The 25310-nt window shown below is 40.8% G+C and overlaps 1 protein-coding gene across 1 annotated transcript; it reads left to right on the forward strand.

The window, feature by feature from the left end:
* The first annotated feature begins 645 nt into the window (after positions 1–645).
* LOC306969041 (integrin beta-3-like) lies at positions 646–25057 on the forward strand. Its single transcript, XM_079564652.1, has 15 exons — positions 646–783; positions 5828–5913; positions 6710–6908; positions 8219–8471; positions 9721–9883; positions 10030–10191; positions 10506–10601; positions 10668–10757; positions 10882–11016; positions 12241–12670; positions 20579–20801; positions 21274–21392; positions 22010–22129; positions 22819–22985; positions 24748–25057. The coding sequence occupies exons 1-15, from the start codon at positions 717–719 to the stop codon at positions 24811–24813; spliced, it is 2376 nt and encodes a 791-aa protein (XP_079420778.1). The 5' UTR covers positions 646–716; the 3' UTR covers positions 24814–25057.
* The last annotated feature ends 253 nt before the right edge of the window (positions 25058–25310 follow it).

Genomic DNA, 25310 nt, shown 5'->3' on the forward strand with positions numbered 1-25310 from the left:
TTGCCGCCACTAGAGGGCGCTGCCCCACGATTAACACCAGTATCAAGTGGAATACAATAATTTTACTGTTACATTAGCTTTCAAATGAGGTGTTACATAGCCAAAAGAGGACAGAATGCATTTGGTTTAGGCGGGTGGTAAGAGGTTAAAATATGTATTTGTGGAAGTGTCACAATTACGCTATACTTTGGGCCAGGCTGGTCAGAGTCCAGGGCTGTTTTTCAGTCCCAGTCCGCCCCTGATAACATCCAAGTTTTCTTCACAGGGATGATTAGCACAACTTCCCTCTCAAATGTCTGATGATTATTATTTTTTTTCACTAGGCCTACATGAAAACACTGAAGTATAGGTCTTCATTTGTACACTAGGCCTAAATGAATTACATATCCCAAATAAATATTCAACTAAATCGTTTTTTGTTCTTTTAATGTGTGATTCCCTCATTTGGCTAACGAGGCTTTATATCCACATGAGTCCACCAGGTGTGGCTTAATACCATTTATTACAGCCTTTGAGCGCTTCCTCTAAAACTTGTGAAACCAAAGTTTGTCTACTGCATCGTAAAGTGGGCTTGGTGTGAGCGGGGCGCGCGCATTACTCAACAGCGCGCGTCTAGTCAAGAATGAGGAAAGACGTGTAAGCGCGTAGAAGAAAAAAAAAAACAAGGAAAACCACTCATCATCGGACCGCTAACCCCTCTCTGTCCTCGCAGCAACATGGACCCTCTCCTTCACCGCGGGCTCCTCACGCTACTTGTGCTGTCTTTTTCCAACTACATTTTAGGTAAGAAGTTGTTGTTTTTTTCCCCTCACAAACTTTCACCTGTTCCACTCCAGGCAGGGGTGTGTTTCCTCTCTCTCTTTCTGCGTGGACGTTGACGCGCCGCTTCGAGCCGTTCAGAAGTTCACGGTCCACTCTCTGCTATAGGTTTTGAGTCAATTTTTCCGAATGTGTTGCTGTTTTTTTTTTTTTTTTTTTTTTTGGGTTGCAAGGGATGGGTGTTGACAGGGGCGCAGATAGGTTTTTGAAACTGGGGGGGACAAAGCTGCTCAGGCATGACAACCTATCAAACTTAATTGCCCATCATTGCAAGACAATAATGCGTATTGGCCCCGACAAACAAAACAGCATTAGTGTTAAAACATTTGTATTTTCATGCCCTTTCATATTTTCTGCAGGGCGTCCTAGTAAGTGTGCTCGCGCAATCTTTGAAGTATTCCACGCATGTCGCACGAGTCCAACCAAAAATGACAACCAAAAATGCAAATTGATACCGTAATTAACAGTTTACTTACAGTTGTTACTTTTTGGAAAAAGGATGCAATTGTTTTTTGCTTCTTCGGCTTGGATGGCTTCATCATTCAGCGTTGGTGTTCTGAGAGCAGTCCCCCAACTGGTGCCTGTCATGTAGGCTACGCGCCCTGGGTAACCGTGGAAACCATGCTCGAGACGTAAACGCCAGACCGGATTACTTTTAGACAAGATTAAAATAGAATATCTACAACGCAGGCAGCCTGCCCAGTTCAACAAAATGAGTGTCCGTTTATGATCTGGCTGTTTTATGTTGTTGCAAAGCAGTAGCCTATATTAGAACTAATCTTTTGATTTTCTCTGTGAGTTTCGCCTTTTAGAAAACTTTTTTTTTAATGAAAGTTGGGGGGGACGGATTGGAGCAAAGAAGGTGGATCCACCTTCTTTGATTGAGGGTCATTCGTAACTGTGTCAGAACCCTCCTGACGTAGGCTACACTGTCTGATAACCAACAGCTCGCGTTTCGCATTTTGACACACGCACAGCCCAGTCAACACAAACACATGAGCGCAATACCGTTTCTCGCCGCATATCAAAGTGAATGGTCAAGGGAGGCGCTGTTTCGCACATTGCAAAATGCTTGCAAGATATTTTTCTTCATAAAAGTGAGGGGGACGGATCCAGGTGAATGAAAATCTGGGTACGTCATGTCCCCCCCGTCCCCCCCGCTATCTGCGCCCATGGGTGTTGATGATGGACAGCAGATCCCAAGTGGAGCCGGTTTGGAACATCTCTCCATATAAGGCAGTGAAGTTGCTTGGGATGCGTTTCCTGACAGGGACAGTGCCTGAAGGGGTGATCCAGACCAGGAGCGTTTGAGTTATGTTTTTTTGGGGTTGACAAGTGTAAAGGGGGGGAGAGCTGTCCTTATTGCAGAGATGAAATACCGGCGTTCTTATTAGTTTCCTTGGTTTTACATGTGTGTAATGTTCATTGCCTCTCTGCAATATTGCACATGGGCACAGGACGTGACATGAAGAGGTGAACATTCCATAAATAACTCTGTGCCAGTATACTGGACATAAGGGCCATGAGTGTGTTTTCTTCATAAAATGACCTCTTCACTGGTGTAAAACTGATTGATGCGTGACACGTGATACAGACAAGAGATATTTCAAACCTAAAACTTAGAGAAACATGTCGTAAAGTTGTGGCGTTTTAACCTCTTAAAGGAACAGGCCACTGTTTTTCCATACTGAGACGAGCTTAGACGAGTTAATACGTACCTGTCTGGTCTTTGTGTGTGGAAGAGCTTGGTCGCTTCAAACTACACCCCGTTTGGAGCCATAGGAATATACTGGGAGAGGCCAAATGCTAACAACATCTTTGGTCGTTTTGCGTGACTGAGGGCACACAGTTCTTCCATTCTGAGATATGTTCTTACCTGAGCTTAGAAGAGTTGATACGTACCTGTCTGGTCATTGTGTGTGCCCGTGGAAGAGCTTGGTAGCTTCCAACTTCACCCCCGTTTGGAGCTATAGGAATATACAGGGAGAAGCCAAATGCTAGCGACATCTTTGGTCGTTTTGCGTGACTGAGGGCACGCCCAAAGACCAGACAGGTACATATCAGCTCGTCTAAGCTCAGGTAAGAACATATTTCAGCATGGAAAAACGGTGGCCTGTTCCTTTTACCCCCCCTGCGTTAACCGAGCACATTTTCTTCAGTTTGGTCCTATCCAAATCTAAAAGCTTCATGAAAATAGATCAAATCAAAACAGTCACGAAAATGGGGATTGAAAATGCCGCAAAAAGGGACAAAAAAAGGTTAAAAAGCGATAACAATAGAAAAGGCGACAAAAACGTAATACAAAAAAGTGACAAGAGAGTGACAAAAAAGCAACCAAAAAAAGGGATGAAAAGGCAAAAAACATGACAAAAACGCTTCAAAAATGTGACCAAAAAGTGCTGACAATGCAATGCCAAGGTCACGATTAGTAGCACTGGCCTACAGCCTGTAAGCTCATATCAAGAAGCTTTAAGATTTGGGTAATGCCAAACTGGGGAAAATGTGCTTGGTTAAGGTGGGGTTTCAGAGATTAAGTAAATGGTAAATGGACTCAACTTATCAGGCCCAAAGCGCTTTACAGTAAGGAACCAGTCTCCCATTCAGTCTCTCATTCATACACAACGACAGTGTGCATTTGCGGGAGCTGGGTCCGAAGTATTCCTAAAGGTAGTTATAATCGAACAGTGATGGCTGCTGTGCTGGTGTTTGAGGATCCTCTCACCAGTCTACGAGTCATCAAGGCATTTCTGTGCATGTGTTGGAGTGCTTGTGGTCGGAAGGGCATTTTGACTCTTGTCTGCTGCCTCAGGGCATCTGTTGCTACTGCCAGCTCAACACCACCATGCATGCATATAATTGTACATTGACTTTGAGTGTTGAGGAATGCTAATACCACAGAATAACATGTGTAATCTCCAAGGCTGCACCATAAACAAAGGTGGTATAGCTGCTTTGCTCCTTCTCCCAGTGCATATTTACACAGGGGTCCGAATGCAAGTTGATTTGTGAGCTGATACGATCCGCGCTCGTATTGAAAACTGCCATGTGAACCCTTTTGTTTCCTTTTAATATTTGCAACTCTGCACATTGCGCACATATGGAAGAAATCACACATGCAGCGGCGTTAAACATTAAGCGTGACACACCCATAAGCCGCATAAGATAAGGCGACAGACAGGCAAATAGTTGGGTCATTCAGTGTTGAAACTTCGCAGCGAAAATAGAAGTAGTGTTAATTACTTAATGTTGTGAAAGCGTGAATCATGTCTGTGGTGCGTCTGTGCACATACTGTACAGACTCATTTATTAAAGTAGTCATTGGGGTCAACCAACTTTGGTAATGCAGCAAAGAAGAATGCCTGAGAAATGAGGCAGGGGAAATCAGCTTCAGAGAAAAGCCACCACTCCCCCAAGAAGCACTGGGTACCGCTAAACGATACCATTATGGTATAAAGAGACAAAATGTTTAGGTACTAGTGGTATCGAAAAAATAAAAGTATCGAGAATAGGTACTCATTATTTTTTTCTTTCATATATATCTTTAGAGATCAAGTTTTGAGGCAAGGACAGTATTAAAGTGCAAATGACAGCTTTTTAATGCTTTTGAAAATATGACTTATTTGGATGGATAACATCTGTTGTAAGTAATAATTATCATTTTATTTCAGGGAAGCAGCAATTTTAATGAAGAAATGGGCAGAAAATGTATTTTATTTGGATTTTTAAGCTGACAGTTATGCCATGATCCTGCCCCTCGCATTGTTCTAACTCTAACAAGTCCTTTTTCCTCACCCTGACCCTAACCCCTTAAACATTTGTAAAATGACAGTATTAACTTAAAGCCAACTGAAAAAGCTGCATTTGGAACAACATCCAATCAGAATTCGCGGGGGCGTGGCTTATCGATACAAGGCAAGGCAAGGCAACTTTATTTGTACCGCGCATTTCGTACACAAGGCAACTCAATGCGATACAGACGGCAATGGTGTTTCCCAAAATATTCTATTTTCCCCCTTGGCAAGACCACGCCCCCTTCTTTGACGCGATGCCGTCTGTATCTATGGCTTAACTTGGTTGGAAATCTGAATGTGGCAGGTAAAGTTCCACAGCAGTTTGACTCATTTCCCATTGACATAACACGGTTACACGGCAACAGTTTAAAATGTTTTGCCTTATCGATGTCACTTCCTGTCAGTGTCCACTGAGGAAGTGCAACTCATAGCATCACAAAAAAAGTCAAACTAAAGAAAGCTGGGCATATTGTTTAGCAAAATCTTCAATATAATTGTGTTAACTATGTTTTAGCATGAATTGTGTCTAATGTGTCATATGCACTTTAAAGAAAATTACATGGTTGTTTCAGCTCAAATAAATGATACAAATTTAAAAGAAATAGTCTTTCCAGCCCAACCCCCAAGTACATAATTGTATTCATTTGTTTGGCCTGTAGGCTTTATTAAACAGGACAGTTTATGATGAAAGGGGTGAAGAGCAGGGAGAGACATTCAGCATATTATTAGAGCCAGGACAACATGCAGCTGCTATCTATCGGCTGCACATAAATGGTCACAATTTATAATGTGCAGGATATATCGGAGACTATAGAATTAAACTTTCATCTCATCTTCCAGCAATGAGGTCTTTTCTTGTTGTAAGGCTGCCGCATGTGTGGAGTTGTAGGCAATGCTGATATGTTGTTGTTTTTCTGGATTGTAATTAGAAAATTGATTTAACGAAGAGTACACTGACCATAATAACAATACACACATTGTAGATTTGGATGTTGATGAGCAAAGAGTCAGAATGTCCACAGGAAGTTCATGGGCCTCACCCAGAAAAAGCAAGTGATGATGACACAACACAACTGAATTACTGCTGAGTTACCATTTTCTCATCTCACAAGCACAAGTCCCAATTAGACAAGGTTTTTTAATGTAACTATTCCTGCTTTATTTCTGCAAAGTGAGTGGCTTTACTGATATATATATTTGAATGTGTTTCTTTCCAGGGTCCAACATCTGCACGTCTCGGGGAGTGACCACGTGCCGACAGTGTTTGGCGGTGGACCCGAGCTGCGCCTGGTGCTCTCAGGAGGTAATGCTCGACTACAGCTGCTTCAAGAGGCCAAACATGTCCGGACAGAAACGCCATTCCTCTCCTGTCAATGGTGTCCTTTCTTTTTCATTGAATTATAACATCAAAGGTTTCTCTGTGAAAAGAAAGAAGAAAGTTTTATTGAAAAGTTCTTTAGAATCTGTGGTTCTCAACTGGTGTAGCTTTGGCACCCACCACAATTGATCATAGCAAATCATAGCCCTTATAATAATAATAATAGTGTCAATGTATTGTAAAAGCAGTTTGCAGTTTTGCCTTGTTTCAATCTAAAAATGCAATATTTACAGTATTTACTTACAGGGTTCCATTAATTTAAGCATTGACCATAGGGCTCAATATCATAAATACATGAAAACCACTCCTATATACTGGGGTCAAATATGGCTCTAGTTCTGGTGCCCACTTTAAAATTTCATGTAGTTTTACAAGTTAGAAGTCACTCACACTTTCACTGCTCTTTAAAAGTGCATTATGCAACTTTTTATGCAAAAAAAAAAGTTGATATTTGTGTATATGTGGTCAGCATGGCGCCTTTACTTTCCATCACAGTGGTCTCTAAGATGCTCCAGGATCCTCTCAAGAGAAAACTACCAAACAATTGATCCTGGAACGTTGTAGAGGCCACTGTGATCGAAAGTAAAGGCACAAAGCTAAACACTTGGGTCACTACAAGGTCAAATACGCACAAAAATAGGAACCTTTTTCCCTGCAAAGTTCCATAATGCACTTTTAAGTGTTTCACAAGAATATGCTGTATTGTGTGTGTTCTTTGTAGGCGTTTGGAAAAGGAGGGTCCAGCCTGCCCCGCTGTGACCTGCAGAGTAACTTGGTGAAACTGGGGTGCGGCTCTGAGTCAGTGGAGTTTCCTCTGAGCTCGACGCAGACTCTTCAGGATGACCCGCTCAGTGACAAAGCCTCAGGCAGCAAAGTCACACAGATACGACCCCAAAGAGTACACATGGTCCTCAGGCCAGGTATGGGCTACTGTCACACTCCACAATGTAATGATGTCTGATGTAGTTATAAGGTGTTTTATTCATAACTGTCCAGAAGTAAAAGCCTCCAATGCTAAGCTGGATCATTCATTCTAGTGATACATGGTCCATTTTAACCAAACCATATCACAGATATCCAGCCCACAACTTAAAGAAACACTGTAGAGAGTTTTTGGTAAATAATTCAGTAAATTCAGTACAATAAACAATATTATTTGCTGATCAGAATTGGACTAATAATAAATTAAAACTAAAATAATGACTACAATGTCATCGAAGACTAAATAAAAATGAAAAGAAGGTACTAAAAATATTTAAAGTGCACATGGCACATAAGACACCACATAGTCTACCCAATTATACTTAAGATTTAGATAAAATGTGTTCACAGTTTTTGTTAATTTGACATTTTTTGTGATTCATTTTTTTCCCTTTATTGGACAATGACAGGAAGTGCAACCATCAGTGAGTCAGAATTCCCTGGAACTTTCCTCTATCTGTGTCATTAACTTCAAATTGAAATAACTTTCGAATAAAAATGATAAAAAAAATATGAAAAATAAATAATAAAAATATGATTATTGCTTACAGCAGATGGTATCCATAAGCTATAATTACAAAAGAAGAATTAAAACCTGTCATATACACTTTAAACCTCCAGTGATACAGTTCGAAAGGACCAAGTTTGTCCTTGTCTAATATGTGAGAGACGCTCCATGAAGCAGAGAATGTGATTAAATAAATTGGAAGACATAGAAACATTAAGTTGACCAAATTACTTTTAAATTTAAAAACTACATACATGTTTGTCAAAAGATAGATAGATAGATAGATAGATAGATAGATAGATAGATAGATAGATAGATAGATAGATAGATAGATAGATAGATAGATAGATAGATAGATAGATAGATAGATAGATAGAAAGGAAGGAAGGAAGGAAGGAAGGAAGGAAGGAAGGAAGGAAGGAAGGAAGGAAGGAAGGAAGGAAGGAAGGAAGGAAGGAAGGAAGGATGGAAACAAGGAAGGAAGGAAAGAAGGAATGATAGGGATAGCAGGACATCAGGTTGTCGTGTAGAGATGTTTCCACTTTGTTTTGACAACACCTTGCCAAACAAAAGTTTTACAACAGGACTTCATCCAAATGCTTTTTGCTGATCATTAGTAGCATGTTTAGTATCACTGGCAGGTTTGTTTCAGTAGCTCTTCTGACATAGCAACCTGAGTGTTCCAGTGTTTATCGAAGACCGTCGAGTTTCTTATCGCACCTTTTGACGCTTGTCCCCCAGGTGACAGTAAGCGCTTCACGGTGTCGGTCAAACAAGTGGAGGATTACCCCGTGGACCTCTATTATCTCATGGACCTGTCCTACTCCATGAAGGACGACTTGGCCAAACTCGTCACCCTCGGCAACGACCTCGCTTTGGCCATGGGCAAAACCACCAGTAACCTCCGCATGGGCTTTGGGGCGTTTGTGGACAAGACGGTTTCCCCCTACATGTATATCTATCCTCCAGAGGCAGTGACCAATCCATGCGAGGGGTATGTGACATGAGTTCTGTGGATGCAGCGAAAAGTATTTGTATTATACATTCTGTGGGCCTTTGGATGAGACACTTTCCCCACATTGACCACTCCAATTCCACTCGATAGATACAGACAGCAACCTGTCATACAAGGGGGGCGTGGCCTAGCCGAGGGGGAAGAAACCTCTCAGGGGAATCACAACTTTTCACTCTTTATAGCCGTTTTCTGGGTGGCTATAGTTTTATCACACACCAATAAAGTCAAGCCAAAATAGGATCCACATGGATCTTTTTTCACTGTAAATTGTTCAATAGAAGTGAAAAATGGCACTCGTTGCTACCCTTAGCATGTTGCGTAAGGCTAATGTTAGCATTTTTTAAGTAGTTATGGGCTGTTGAACAGCCCATAACTACTCTGTCGTGGCAATGTATATTCATGATAGTATATTCATTCCTTTGTTTTCCCCCTCTGGCTGCTTCAAACATGACCATATATGGGCTATTCCAAAGTCTGTATGTGGCTGGTTGTGACAGGATAGGCATAAGTAAACACATTCAACTATTCTGCAACTATTCTCCTTACTTTTCTATAAGAAAAAAAAAAACAGTTCATAAATTACTCAAAATTAACAATGCAAACACCTTGGGATCCCAACCTGTGAAAGCTACTAATATGCACATTTAGTCGAGCGGCACAATACAAAAAAAAGTGATTTATTTGACCTTTAGTAATCCAGGATAAAGCTAATTTTGATGAAAAATCTCTTTTGCAAGAGTGTCCTGGCCCAGATGCAGGGGAGCAACTTCACACACAAGTTACATTTGTATAATGATAATAATCCAACACTGAATAAGTAAATCAACTTGATTTAGATTTGTCAATAGTGAATTGAAAGCATGAAGTGACACAAGTTCCTTTAACTGAAACTCTATTGGCCTGCATTCCCAAATACTATTTGCTATATACTTATTTTTTTCCAAGTTTTTATACCTTAATGTACCAGCGATTGAGTCTGGTGACTATAGCATCAACTCCATTTCCAAAACTGAACATAAACAAACAGGAAGTGGAGTAAGTCAATCAGTGACGGGCGTCTGCCGTTGATGTGGTGTTATTAATATTTGCACAGGATTTTGAGTCACGAAAGCAACCTACTGTCGATGCATTTTTTATTATTTACCTCAAAGTAGAAAAATGGATATGTATGCGTCGAATGCCATAGATTTACTTTACCCAACCCTGGTTCTCCTGTCGTCCCTCGCAGCATCAGTGAGAGGTGTCAGGCCCAGTTCGGCTTTAAACATGTGCTCACGCTGACAGACAAAGTGGCTCGCTTCACAGAAGAGGTTACCAAGCAGGTGGTGTCCCGGAACAGGGACTCTCCAGAGGGGGGCTTCGACGCCATCATGCAGGCCGTGGTGTGCAAGGTACAACCTGCTATTTACCCTGTATCTCCTTACCATTTAGCATGCTGGAAAAGTTAATATAATAATATTGTGGAACTTTTGATATTGAGACAATGTCACAACAAGTATTGCTACATATTAATTATTGCTTTTCTCTTTTGCTTTAGGATAGAATCGGGTGGCGTCCCGATGCCTCTCACTTGCTGGTTTTCACAACAGACGCTAAAACTCACATCGCATTGGACGGGAAAATCGCCGGCATCGTGCAGCCCAATGACGGAAAGTGTCACCTGGACAACGATAATATCTACAACAAAACGGCCGTGTTGGTAAATTGGAACAAATCAAGTCTTTCTGAATTTGAAGAACATAGAAACTTTCTTTTGTTTCATTACACACAGACTGAACATTAATCAGTAATCCGCCTCATCCTATTGTTTGCCAATTTAGAAAAGTCCACAGGTTTACACTTTTGCTCTGCAGCTACGAGAGCTACATAATAAAGCAATATTATAATTTCTGAGCTGGCTCCAAGCAAAATTAGATCCAAAATGCATCCCATTCCCACAGAATTTAATCGTTTTTCAATAAACGTAATTACTATTCTGACTTTAACATTGCCTCTTTATCATTCCCTTTCCAGGACTATCCCTCTTTGGCGCTTATGACTGAGAAAATGTCTGAAAACAACATTAATTTGATCTTTGCAGTGACCAGTTATGTGGTGTCTCTCTACAAGGTAATCAATTGTTTATAGATAGGGTTTATACATTTGCTTTAAAATTATTATTATTGTTACTTTCAGGAATACAGTCAGCTCATTCCTGGGACAACTGTGGGACAACTTGATTCTGATTCTGGGAACGTGATCGGGCTCATACAAGAGGCCTATGCGGTAATGCACTCAAAGTTTTAAATATACTGTATCCTATGTCTGTTATTTGCATGGCTATTGTCAACTTCATTTGTGATCTCTTCAGCTTAGTGCGTGTTAACGTTAAAACTTTTGTCTCGGGCAGAAAATCCGCGCCAAAGTGGAGCTCGAGCTTCTTGATGTGCCCGAGGAGTTAAACCTGGTCTTCAACGCCACCTGCCTCAACGGAGAGATCATCCCTGGACTCAAATCCTGCTCTGGACTCAAAATAGGAGACACTGTACGTATTCAGTCATGTACTCAAGCGTTCAGTCACAAACCTACATCGACAAAGAAACTACAGCCCCATTTCTAGCCAAAGTTTTCGCCTCATGAATGGTTTCAGTCAGAGTATATGTCACAGTGTGAGTCAGCGCACTAACTGGCAGAAATATTGTGTCACTTCTCACCCGCATTCAGTAAAAGTGGAAAACTACTGTACGTTAGTCATTAGGCAGTGAAATAGCCTCCCCAATCCCTTTAACCTAAGGACAAGCCTAAGGACACGTTGACAATATGTAATTTCATTCTAACCGTGTCCCCATTGAGTGTCAAACAATAACATCATCTGTGTGGATTTATTGTAAACACAGCTATGTGGACGACCATGTGATGCCTCATGTCTGTTTTGCCAATTTTGCTATACAATGTTGTTTTGTTTTTCACATTATGAGTTGCTAGCTTGTTGGCTAACAGCAGGGGAAATAAAGGGCGTTCCCTCTCTGCCCCAAACCTCTAATTGACACCAAAACAACTTACTATTCATGTGATCCCAAAGTCTATAGAATCAGTTAACTTGCTTCATTTTGGATGTGTACCGTATTTTCCGGGCTATAAATTGCTTCGGATTATAAGTCGCACCAGCCAAAAACCTACCTGGGCATGGAGGCGTAACTGCACCGTTGACAAGCCTCTCCCGGCAGCACGTTGTTCAAGCTCTCATTTGCAAACTCGTTCCTCTGGCTTTTAGCTCGTGATTAGCTTCTTTCCTTTTCTTCATTGCAGGAAGAGTAACCTCTGCTTTTCGCCAGTCCCTCACAAGTTTTTTACTCACTCTAAACTTTCTTTCTGCTGCTCGATTACCGTTTTTTTAAATCTTCAGTGGTACAGGAGAACCAGATACTGGTACATGAGCCTAGAGCGCCCTCTAGCAGCTGTCAGTGTGAAAATAACAAACATTGTGGGATTATATATTTTTATATATAAGTCGGACCTGAGTATAAGTTGCACCCAAGCCAATCTATGAAAAAAGCGTGACTTATAATCCAAAAAATACGGTACTTAGTGTTGACACTCTTGTGGTGTCTGTTGCTATGCCGTTGCCGTGCTGTGATGTCATCCACATAAGCTTTTCACTGAACTACAGTTATCAATGATGTTCCCCATGACCTTCTGTACTCCGGTCACTGGCAAACATAAAGGTGGGGAAGAGGAAAAATATCTGAATCTATACCTTGTTATTCAGGTGTCATTCAGTGTGGAGGCCCAGTTGCGCAGCTGCCCCAAAGAAAAGAGCCACACTTTCAAGATCAAACCCCTGGGCTTTAAAGACTCTCTGGAGGTGACTGTGGAATTTGCGTGTAACTGCGAATGCGAGGCCAGCACTCAGCCCGACAGCGCCCTCTGCACTCAGGGCAATGGCACGTTTGAATGCGGCGTGTGCCAGTGTCATCAGGGCCGACTGGGACCTCACTGCGAGTGCTCCGTGGAGGACTACAGCCCCTCCGATGACGCCAACTGTATCGCCAAACTGGGCGGTCCCATGTGCAGCGGGCGGGGCGACTGTCTGTGTGGTCAGTGCAGCTGTCACTCAAATGAGTTCGGACAGGTGTGGGGCCACTATTGTGAGTGCGACGACTTCAACTGCCTTCGTTACAAGGGGGCGCTGTGCTCAGGTGAGTACAAGAAATGCTACTTCTAACTTTAGACTTTTTTACTCATTAATTGTCCGTGAGAGAAAATACTACGCTGACAGAAAAGACAAAGGGACAGAGGGATATTGTACATCCAATTACACAATGGAGATCATTGTTTTCACTCAAACTTGGATGTAAATACTGTTTAAGTGGCGTTAAGTTAGCTTTTCCCGATAGCATATTAGCTTCTTCTTCGCGATTCCATTAGTGTGTATTGGGCCTCTGGGTTGGAGGCAGGAAAGTTGCAATTGTGGTTTTCTGGCCAGAGACATCAAGGGGAGATGAAAGACCCCCAATCATCCCATTAACACTTGTATTACCCCCAGAAGGACTAGGAAAAGGGTTTATTAAGCTAAACAAGTTGCTTATACTGCTTTAATAGTTTATTTTAGCTTCTTTTTATACCCATTCATCTAACTTGACAAACCAAATGTGACCCAAGGTGGCAAAAAAGTATTAGAATTTATAACATTCCATAATGTATTGGGATTTGACACTTTGCACATCACTCTGTGATATACAAATGTCTGTGTGGAAAAGACTGCATTGGTCAGGATTTAGGATTGGCCTGGATCACCAATATAACGTGAAACTGTTTCACGTTTTATATCTGATAAACAACAGATTGCAAGAAGCACAAAACAGCAAACATTATACCTGTTTTTTCCCAACCAGGCGTTCGGGGACCCCTGTGTGTACTTAACAGTTAGCAGAGGTTACTTGGAATTTCCTCAGATTCAAAAATAAGTGACTCCAAAACAAGATTTAATTTTTTTAATTTTTCAAATGTCTGAATTTGAGAGTGTTTAAAGGACCTATACCTAGCTGACATTGTTTTTCTTTCAGTTGGGAAACATTATTTTTGTCCCATAGTCTGTTGTAACAGTAGATATTTGTGAGAAAAAAAAATCTGCCTGATGATGCGTGAAGTTTGCATTGTGTTTGTTACACAAATAGTCACATCATGGGAGTTTTCCTTTTTCGACACATTTTGACTAAAAAGGTTAAAAATTAGGTATAGTGTCTTTAACTTTATTTTGAACACAACACTGTCCTCAAATCAGGATAGAGAAGGAAAACCATCTCTGTAGGCAGGAGAAACAGGTGACCTCATCGAGATCTGAGGGCCAGAATGCAGCTACTTGAATAAAAGACAGGATCGAGGCACTCCATGTTCCATATTAAAATTATTTCAGACGCATCTCAAATCATTTGTTTTCCATGTCACGATAAATGGACCGTTACCAATTTAAGAAGCAGCTTTGTAAAATAGTTACTCCCCTTGGATATGTGTAACATCTTTCAAGATACTTAAAACTCTATGCTTTGTATGTACACTCTGGAATAAGCTACTTCTATAGCCGCAGCTGCCCTGGTGCTGACTGACTGCACCATCACGGTTTCACGTTCACATTTACAGTGCAAGTTAAGTGTCTTGCCCATGGACTAACTTCAGCAGGATTTATTTTGAACCTTGAACCTTAGTTTGAACCTTAATTTGCTTTCCCATTTACAAAGTGAGTCTGTGAGTGCTGTGAGGAAAACTGCCCTTTCCTTCCTTTGTCCGATCAGTCTCTGCGCTGACTCAGAGGAACTCACTCACGTCTGTAAACACTTTGCTCTGTTTACATTCTTACTGTAGCTAAGCCTGACTAATCAAAGTACACATCGGGACATCGCCTCCGGGATTAGGACTCCTGGTATTTGGGCATATAGCTCCTTCTTACCTCACATGGGGGATTGCAAGTCGGGGCTGCGGATACAATTGTAGTTTTAAATACTTGTATCCATGTTTTTTGTGGTAATACGTACAATCTATTCAGTATATTTGGGTTTGTACTCATTTGAGCGTAGTGACTGACAAGGAAAATGAATTCTGTTGTTTTGGTGGTGTTTTTGGATTGTTAGGAGATAGTTGTGTTACAAGTCTCCGGACGGACACTGTGCTCACGATAAAGCATTAACTGTCTATAACTGTTGCTAATGCACAGTGTTTTTGGTGATAGCATGACAGGAAGAGAGCTTATCTGGCTGTAAGACGTGTGGTTGATGTGTCAAGTCATTGTGGTGTCCTATTTAGCAGGAGAGTATTGTTCAAGAACTTTACATACAGCAAGGATGTAAGTCTTACTAAATTTGACACATAACAGAAAATGTATATTCAGTGAAGAGGCAGTTCTTGACCTTTATCAATGGTAAAATGAAACTATTTAAATCATAGCTTTCTGATTTGGGAGGATACGTGTATGTTCCCTGGTTTGTTCCCTGGATGGATTCTTCACAGTAGAAACAAATTTCAAATTGCTATATATACTGATCCATAATCCTAAACTATCTAATACATTATTTTGGCACCACATTAGGTAAAAGCCACATCTTAAACATTTCTCCCAATAAATAGAATGAAACACAAGCATTTATTTTATTACAGATAGTTTTAGTATTGAAAAATTCATAAAAACAACTAAATGCAGCTGTGGGCTGGACAGTGGCGCAGTGGTTAGTGCTTGTGCTTCACAGTAAGAAGCTCCTGGGTTCGTTTCCCACCAGGACGGGGCCTGTCTGTGTGGAGTTTGCATGTTCTCCTCGTGTCTGCACAGGTTCCCCCCGGGTACTACGGTTTCCCCTACCACTAAAAATATGTACAATAGGTGAATGCTCCAGCCAGGTGATTCTGACCATCAGCCTGGCTCCACATCTGGAGATGGGTCCCCGAGCTCTGCACTGCGGTCGCCCAATGGGTTGCCCCAGCGTCATCGAAGGATGGGTTAAATGCAGAGGATAAATTTCCCAACAGGACAATAAAGCATTCCTTTATCTTAACATCTTACCACACGCCTCAACAGAGCACATTTTCTCCAGTTCGACTTTTTTAGGCCAGTGCAACGCCTCATTTGAAAGCCAAGGCGTACAAAATTGATCTAAACTGGTCTTTTTCCTTGTGTGATTGTCACATTTTTCAATTTCTTTTTCCTCAAATTTTTACCGCTACTTTGTTTTGTCACTTTCTGTTCACTTTCATTGCTTTTTTTGGTCAAATATTTGTTGATTTTTTTTGTGGCTTTTTATTGTCCTTTTGTGACACTTTTATGTCAAGTTTTTGTCACTTTTTTGCTGTACTTTCATCAGATTCTGCTATTTTGACACATTTTTCCCACTCATTTTTAGATTTGGGTAAAGCCAAACTGGAGATAATGTGCTCGGTTCAGGTTAAGAGGTTAAACATGAGGTCTAAATATGTTGTTCCCTCATCAAATCCATTCTTTGATCACCCGTTGCAAAAATAGAGCTGGTCATTTGGAGCATGTTTTGTCACACTTCCAGCTGCGTAAATCAACTTTTTGAGCTTAATCAAGTCATAGCTCACGTCAAAACACAAACATGGAGTATTTTGTTTCATTCATGCAATATTGAGTAATCCGATCGTTTTTCTATCTACTGCTGAAGCAGAAACACAAAACTGTCCTCCACATCTCAAAGTCCATCATCAGATTTTCTCTATCATCCATGTTCGTTAAACGCGGAACCATAGATTTGCTAGCATGACATAGCTTGGGCGCTGTCGAAATCCTCATCAACCCAGTCTCTCACTCTTGACTGTCTTTTCTTGATCTAGACTTTGGAAGACTTTAGTACCAAAAGAATGTTTTTAAGCCTCAATTATGCGTGTAATGTTCACTTTGACAATAATGACTATTCAAATACACCCACCACCAGAGTATGACTGGGCTCCAAATCCTCTCAGTGCCATATTAGGAAATTATGTCTTAACACACTTGGTTTGATGAAAAATGTTGAGTAATTTGCACTGAAATCTGAGTGCAGTAGACTGGGATGACGTTAGAGCATAATGAGGAGGGCATGTGCGCGGGCATGCTCAGATCACCTCAAAATATGCCAGACTTTTATCTACAAGTCAAGAGGGCGTTTTTTCTAAGAGGCATTGGGTCATGCTAACATCTAAATGATTGATTCTTAGTTTTCCACCACACAAACTGTCTTCAAATGCTTAAAAATGTGCCTTAATCTAAACCAGGTTGTCTAAAATGCACCAATCCAGGACTATACAGGTACCGCCGAAGTTATAGATGTGAAATAAGTTTGAAACCAGGCTCTAACTATAGTACTATGTCTAGACCATAGAGTAAATCAGCGTCTCAACATGTCGCAATCCAGGTTAATCTAAATCTAATCCACGACAAATCTGATAATCATGTCCTAAGCTCACATTAAACTACAAAAACCATAGATAAACGTTAAATAGAGATTAGGCTAATCACAAGTAACTGTTAAGAAAAAGGTAATGGGTTAACACTCTTTCTGCTAGTTTTGTCTTTTTTGTCAGATATGTGGATTTTTGTAGTTTCCAAACCGCTAGTTACTGAAATGTCATGCCATATTTTTACCAATTTAAAATAAATCATCCTCCTATAGGGAAATGTTTACAGTAAACACGGCGATATCATGACCCAAAGCTCTTCTTCTTCTAACCCTCTATCTTTCCCCCAGAGGTTTTGTTTTTCTTGCTTTGAATGAGGTGCTCGGAGAGAAACAGAGACAGGAGCGGACAAGTACCGCCCCAGGGCTCGTAAATATTAGCAGGGAGAGAGGGAGAAAGAGAGAGAGAGGGAGATTGGGATAGGGAAGCTTGCATTCCTCTGCTGGCACTCTGCCAAAGATGTAGTCAAAAGAAACGTCTTGGATCATTTAGCCTCTTCATGAGTGAGAATGAATTTAAGTCGGGTTGTCATCATTGTATTTTCGTTCGCGTACTGGGCCCCATGTTATCCCTGGGTACAATCACGTGATTTACTAAAGCCGAGAGCCTGCGACCTTCTTTGTAACTGAATCAACACAATTTGTTTTGTAGATACATAGTTATTTGTTCAGGAATTCTATTTTTGAGTTTGTATCACTCTTACTCTAACTTTAATTTCCTAAATCCTTTATCATTTTGCTTTTGTCATGTCCACAAACTTTTAACGCTTTTAGCTTTACTGTCCCGCTGTTAACCATTAACCCCAGCCGACCCCACAGCACACAGTGGCCCAGAAGCGATCCAGACACAGCGCCCAGGGAGCAGTTTCTCTGTTTATAAAAGCACTTATTGTTTTGAGTTGTAGAAAACTGGACTTTGGACCCTGGTGTTACTTGACCCGCCTCTACTCCCTATACACAGGGGTCTGACTCACTCTACTACTAATCATAAATCCAGTAAATACTATTTGTGTCTCCCGCTGACATCTATGTAATGTCTAATGCAAGCTGAGTGTAATACACGGCTCATTGCGTCACTGAACTTACACATATATAAGTAATAAGTAAACAAACAGCCTAGCGTATGAGCTAAACCCATTTGAGACCTACACATTTCTTCTTCTGAAACACTGAAGAGACACCAATAGCCCCCCACACCCGTAGCACAGTGGAGGCGTCACAAGAGGCGCAACAGGAAACAGAGAAAGGGACATACAAGGAGGTATCCAGGCAAGACTCAAAGCTAAGCCACACATGCCTTGTATCCCTACTAGTGTTCACTGGAGAATACAACAACAGATTAGCTGCTAAGTTCGTCCCAGATGATGGTGAAAGACTGTTGTGGAGCGGAGGGAGCTGCACAGGAGGAAGAGGAATGAGGAGCTGACCCAGTGCAGGACACCACGCTCTGAAACAGGGACAAACCCAGGAGACGCTGCACCGTTTCAGAGGATCATAGACTGAAGGCAGCCAGCCAGGTTTCCTCCAGGTGCTACGGTTTCCCCGACCTCCATTAGCCAACCAATAGTAGGTATAGAAGGCATGTGTGGCTTAGCTTTGAGTCTTGCCCGGATACCTCCTTGTATGTCCTTTTTTTTGCTTCTTGTAGCGCCTTCCTGTAACGCCTCCACTGTGCTGCAGGTGTGGGGTTTTTTGGCGCCTCTTCAGTGTGTCAGAAGAAGAAATGTGTAGATCTCAAGTGTCTTTAACGCTGCTTGTTGCAGAAAAAGGCAAAAAAAACAGCTGTACCAATGAAAGAGGGAGGTTGCTGCTTGTTTACATGTCGCCACAATATCTGTTTTTTCCTTTTTTTTACAACATACTCTGAAGTGGCAAAAATAGATTTACTCTACAACAATAAAACGTCATGACCCCAGCTTTAACATGATTTTTTTTTAATGTGTAGATCTCAGTCAGATGGAATATAATGTGCCAGAACTAGTCTTTTCAATGTTTTTGACCACTTCACCGAGGCATGCACTCTTGTCATTCTTTAAAATTATTAACTTAGTGAGCATGAGAGAAAGTTTGAAATGAAATGATGTGGATGTGAAGGTGAGCTTTTACACTCGCCTCACTGCTGGAATGACAATGCTGTTGTGTAAGTTCAGGAAGTCTTTTGTGGAACTCTGTGTGCAGCCTCATCACTCATTAGTGTGTACTGTTCACCATGAGGCATTTCCTGCTTTTGCAGGAGGCATCAGTGAGACACAGGACCAAATATTTAACGGGACAAAAGGGAACATAAGCAGAGAAAACCAAATTAACAATAGTTGATTCTTATACCTTTGATTTTAATAAGAAATTACGTGGCAGTCCTCATCCACTCATTCCCTTCATGTCCCCTTTTCTATGTTTACAGGTGGTTACACAAGTACGTGTCTGATTGCAAATGGTTTAGATTATCCATCACAAAAACATAATTGATCTAGTTTACTCAGGTTGATCTAGTATTACTAATGTATGGCAACAGCTGAATTTACAAACACATTGTAGTGTCCAAGCCTGTCCTGGCAAAATGTCAGTACTTCCAAATCGACTTTTAGAGCTTTTCACTATGTTGCAATGTTGTTCCCTCATCGAAAACATGCCTGGAGTTGTTTTTTGAGGCTCTTGCACAAATGTGTGCGAGCCATTTTGAATCTGATCTACAGGATGCTGCAAATTAGTTAGAAGATGATCAACTAAACTCTTTATTTGTATTTAGATGCATGTTGGTATGTTGGGCTAACACTGACTATACCTTTTTTGTTATCTGTTTACTTATTATTTACTGTTTATGCTTTTTGTCTCCACAAAGTCTTTGGTAGTCATTGTATATAAGATATCACTATTTACTATTTAATCGTTTTTTCCCCCCACTTTTCCTGCCTATTTGCACACCCTGAGTGTTTCTAAGAGCTGAATGTAACAAGTAAATTTCTCCATTGTGAGATCAATAAAGGCTATCTTATCATATCTTATCTTAAAATTATATTATAGTATATATTATTGATCAAATTGAATTGCAGTTCAGTTCCATCTTCTTTTTGATCTGAAATAATTCCATGTACCCCCTGCCAAAGGGTCACGTAGCCCCTGGGGTCCCAGTCCCGCTGTTTGGGAAACACTGGAAGGCACCAGTAGCTGAACAATAACTTCTGCAGTATCTAGGCTGGTTTGTTATGTGGAACACTGCACAAGAATGATGATGTAATGCTCATAATAATGGAAAAAATGTCTTTGAGCAAACCTGTAGACTTTTTTGTGTGTTCTCAAGGCTTTCCCACCATCATTACTTTGTATCTAAAACGACTTTTTTTGGTACAATACCCGGCGCTAGACATAAGAAGTAGTAAACATTAAATAATTGCTTGCTGTCCCAGCTCTATCTTTACAAAAGTCGCCCTCTAAAGATGATGCATGTTTCAGAGTGCAAGAATTTTAACTTGTTGTCTTTTCATTACCACTTCACGAGTGTTGAACTATGATCGATATCCACTTACTGCCATCATTATCCTGTTGCAGAAGCACTATACTTGACGTTTAGTGGGACTGGGAGTTCATTATATTCTGAGAACATACTGTATATGTGAACGCCAACCACTGCATTTGTTTCAGTACCTTAAACTAAATGAACGTCTCCCTCAGATCACGGGAAGTGCAACTGCGGGTTCTGCCAGTGCGACGCGGGCTGGAAGGGGGAGAACTGTAACTGCACCACGCGCACGGACACCTGCCTGTCCACCAACGGGCTCCTGTGCAGCGCCCGCGGGAACTGTGAGTGTGGGGTGTGTCAGTGCACGCAGCCGGGAGCCTACGGAGACACGTGCGAGAAGTGCCCCACCTGCCCCGACTCATGCACCATCAAGCAGTAAGGAAGAATCTACACTAATGTTCACACTATTCACAAAAAACACATTGATTCATTGAGTTGGATTTTTAAAGTCTATATTAAGTATTGGTGACCCTGATTTTAGATTAGGTTTGCTGTCACACGATTTGAAAAAAGATTATTTTAACACCTGCCTGGTCTAGTGGTTACTGACAAACAAGGTACAAAATAGATACAGTAGGTGTGAAGTGACACATATTCTTAACAGCGTCAGCGCAGCGTTCTGTATTTTTGGCCTAATGGTTGAAAGATAACACGTCTGTGAACACTTTTAGTGTTGATGTCCCTATTGTAATGCTTTTCTGGGACAACAGATGGAAATGTTCATTTTTGCTATAATCTGCATTTTTACACAGTTTGATGCAAATAGTCTTGACTATGTAGTTTCCCAATTAAATGGTTAAATGAATATAACAATACATTAATTAAATATTAATAAATATTTCCATAGGCAGTGTGTGGAGTGCCAGCACTTCAAGAGAGGACAGTACGTCAAGGACAACAGTTGTGGCCGGATCTGCAAAGATGAAATCGTAGTTGTGGACAATTTAGGAGAAGGCATCGGTGCAGGCAAGTTATAACCTCTAAGTGTCTCGGTGGCCTAGTGGTTAGCGCATTCACACAAAGAATGGTTCGATCCCCGGGTTTGTGTGGAATTTGCATGTTCTCTCTGTTTCTGTGTAGGTTTCCTCCGGGTACTCTGGTTTCCCCTTCCAATAAAAACATGTACAAGAGGCCAGACTGAACGAGTGAGTGAGTGAGTGAGTGAGTGAGTGAGTGAGTGAGTGAGTGAGTGAGTGAGTGAGTGAGTGAGTGAGTGAGTGAGTGAGTGAGTGAGTGAGTGAGTGAGTGAGTGAGTGAGTGAGTGAGTGAATGAGGAACTTGGTAACACAGGCTTGTAATGCGCAATACATAATAATAATATAAGCCATTATTATTATCATTAACTTTATACTCAATCAGGAACACTGTTTTTCCTCTTGCACCTTTCTGTCACCTTTGCCTTTCGAGCAATAATCAAAAAATGTTCAATTGCACTTTCTCTCTGTGCTGCAGCCACATCTGCCCATTCAGAAAACTAAAAATATTTCTTAAAGCATGTAAAGGTTTCTCCGGGTTGATTTGCCAACTGTACCATTACAACAATGTTTGTCTTATTGATATATATTTTCTTGTTTATCCCTCAGTTTCCCAGGACAGTAATGCGGTAAACTGCTCGTACAAAGATGAAAATGACTGTATCCAACACTTCCAGTACTATGAGGACGAAAGTGGCAAATCCATCCTTTATGTAGTCAAAGAACCAGGTATGTGCTCAACTATAGCTAAATACAATAAAATAGTGCACAATGTCAGGAAAAATATGCAATGATGCAAAGTTAGCAATGATTAAATCATACAAATAATTTTGGAATGCATTTAAGCTGCTTTAGCTCTTTAGACAAGTTTTGCCTCTGAGTTACTCTATCTTGATCTGGGCCTGGTGGTACTTAGGTCATACATTTGTGAGATGACGCTGTGAAAAGTTCATGAACTAGTCTCATTAGAAGTTGTTTTAAACTGGGCAGTGCTGGTTGTGTTAATAGTGGAGGAAGTAGCTGTGACTAAGTAGGAGAAGTGGCAATAATCATAAACAAAGCAATTGTGCAATAGTGGAGATAATCTGAGTACCATGACTAAACAAGATACATTTTTGTAAGCATAGACTCCAACTTCTTTAATTTCTATAAATTCTGACAACCCATTCACTCTTCTTAAGCATAGATAGCATTACTATGAATGGTAGCACACTCTGTGCAGGTTGGATTGTATTTGCGGACTCAACTACCAAATATGTTTATAGAGTCTCCCCATGACCATTTATTATTAGCATGTCGTGTTCTTGTTAACAGGGAACAATGTGTGCTGCTTTGTGGTGTAAACCCGTCACTGTCCAGTTAACCAGCCACCACAGGAGCTTTATCTCTCCCCTCTGTCCGTCTTCCCCCCCCTTTAGTGTGTCCGGAGGGGGCCGACGTCTTGGTGGTGTCCTTGGCCGTGGCAGGAGCCATTCTCCTGCTGGGGCTTATCGGACTCCTTATATGGAAACTGCTGATCACCATCCAAGACCGGCGCGATTACGCAAAGTTTGAGGAGGAGCGGTCCAAAGCCAAATGGGATACGGTGAGGAGCTTTGAACATAAACATGCTTCAACTGGGATCGATGGATGAGGTGTTAGGGATAGAGTATTGTGTGGTAGAACTTTGGTTGTAGACTCAGACAAAAAGACTATAATGGTGATAATAATTTGTGAGGGAAAATATCTCTCCCGTGGGGTTCATGGGGTGAAGAGGGGAAGATATAGCAGCTGAGGAGGATGTTAGTTCTGCTGCTGTAGGGATTGAAATTGTGTTTCAGGGCAGGCACATTACTTTATTTATCTGATCTGACCAGATTTGCATATATTCAAACTAGGGCCGGGACTTTTTTCCGATTAATTACGATTAATTAATTACACAAGGTTTAGGGCGATTAAAAATATGAATCGAAATTAATCGCACTTAACTTTCAACACTTCATTTTCTTTTTTTTCCTGCAGACGTTGCTTAGGCACAAACACGTAAAGCCAAAAACAATTTGACTGTCAAAGTTGTTTATTCACACAGTTGAGCGTCGACATAAACCTATTTGAAAAGATCATTCTCCAAAAGGTGTTTGAAATGTTCACACAGGCCTCACATCTCCACTTCAGATGAGTTTAAATGCAGGAAAATACAAAGAAGCATCTAAAATATACCTCTAAAAAATAAATACAGTCCTAAATAAATAATTATTGCGATTAATTAATTACAAAGGCCATAATTAACTCGATTACATTTTTATAATCGAGTCCCACCACTAATTCAAACATGTTTCTTTTGCATTAGGGCTCAGGGACTTTTGAAAATCAAAAAACAAAATGCAATTTTTCTTATAAGTGCTTAATGAGAGTATAAGGAGTTTAACAATGTTAAAACTAAGTATTTTCATCCCTCTACATGTTCCAGCCATGTCCTAATGTGTAGAATGAGCTCAGACCTGTTCACCACAACTGCCTCTAAAATCCAGCACTGTCACTTAAAAAGGTGTTAATTACTCATAAGACCTGAGGTGGCAGTAGTGAGTATAACATGACTAACTTGCATCTAACCGCTTTAATGAAGTTGTAAAATAAGTTCACATAGCACATTGCATTTTCAATCATGAGCATTAACATAGTAAAGAAAACTGACATCTGAACTGCCAAATAAATGTTCCCGCATTTTAGAATATGTCTACTTTACTCTGTTCCCAAACTTTTCAGACCGCGACCCACAAAACCACTCAACACGGGACCCCCATGTTGTAGCGTTTTAGGCCCTATATTATTCTTAGTGTTCTTTGTGTGCTCTTACCTAGTGTACAGTGTGCTATTAATGCAACTTAAAGGGACCATACAGAGTTTAAAAATGTTAAAATTAATTATTTTCCTCCCCCGACATGTTCCAGCAATGTCCTAAGACTTCCTTTTTTTTGACATACTTATGATTTTATGCTCTACAATTTGAGGGCCGGACTGAATCATCTCGCGGGCCGGATGTGGCCCATGGGCCGTATTTTGCCCAGGTCTGTCCTAAGGTGTAGAATGAGCCCAGACCTGTTCACCACAACTGCCTCTGGACAGTCACTCAAAAAGGTGTTAATTCGGGTCCGAAGTGCCGTCATGCACGAGCTAAATATAGAAGGTGTATGACCTGAGGTGGCAGTAGTGAGTATAAAATGGCTAACTTGCATCGAGCCCCTTTAAAACAAAATGTACTCATAAAATGTATTATTGCAGTGCTCTCTGTAGTATGTATTATACAAATTAACACGAGGAACATTTTGACAATTAATTAAATGCTGTCTTTGTGTTTCTTTTTGCAGGCACACAACCCCTTATATAAAGGAGCCACTTCTACCTTCACAAATGTAGCGTACCGAGGCAATTAAAGACTTTTTTGCCAGGAAATCTCAGGGGTCAAGACAAAGATGGATGTAAAAACAGAAAATACGTGGGAGGAAGATGGCGTAAACTGTCGTGTGACTACTGGAGCTGAACTGTAAGAGAAAAGTATGTGTTAATTGTACATTATGTAAAAAGAAATTGTCGAATTTAAAATGCCCACAACTGCTGTTCATAATGTCAAATGGAATAATGTGCGCTAAATGGGAGTTTTCACAGTGCTGTTGTTTACTCACACACACAAATGTATACAGAGACATCTAAGTTTAGATAAATTAATAAATAGAAATATCTGTTTTTGCAAATAGATTTAGCTGTTAGAGTCTACTCTGGCAACTATTTTGAATGAGGATTCCTTTGTGAATGTCCCACTTCACCGAATATGTATGTCTTAGAAAGGGGAGTGTAAGCGGAGAGATTGCACTGCTTTGATAAAATACTTGAGTCTAAAATCATGCTTAGAATTGCAAAATCTCTAAACGCT

The sequence above is a fragment of the Gobius niger genome, assembly GCF_951799975.1.
Source record: "Gobius niger genome assembly, chromosome: 10".
NCBI lineage: Eukaryota > Metazoa > Chordata > Actinopteri > Gobiiformes > Gobiidae > Gobius > Gobius niger.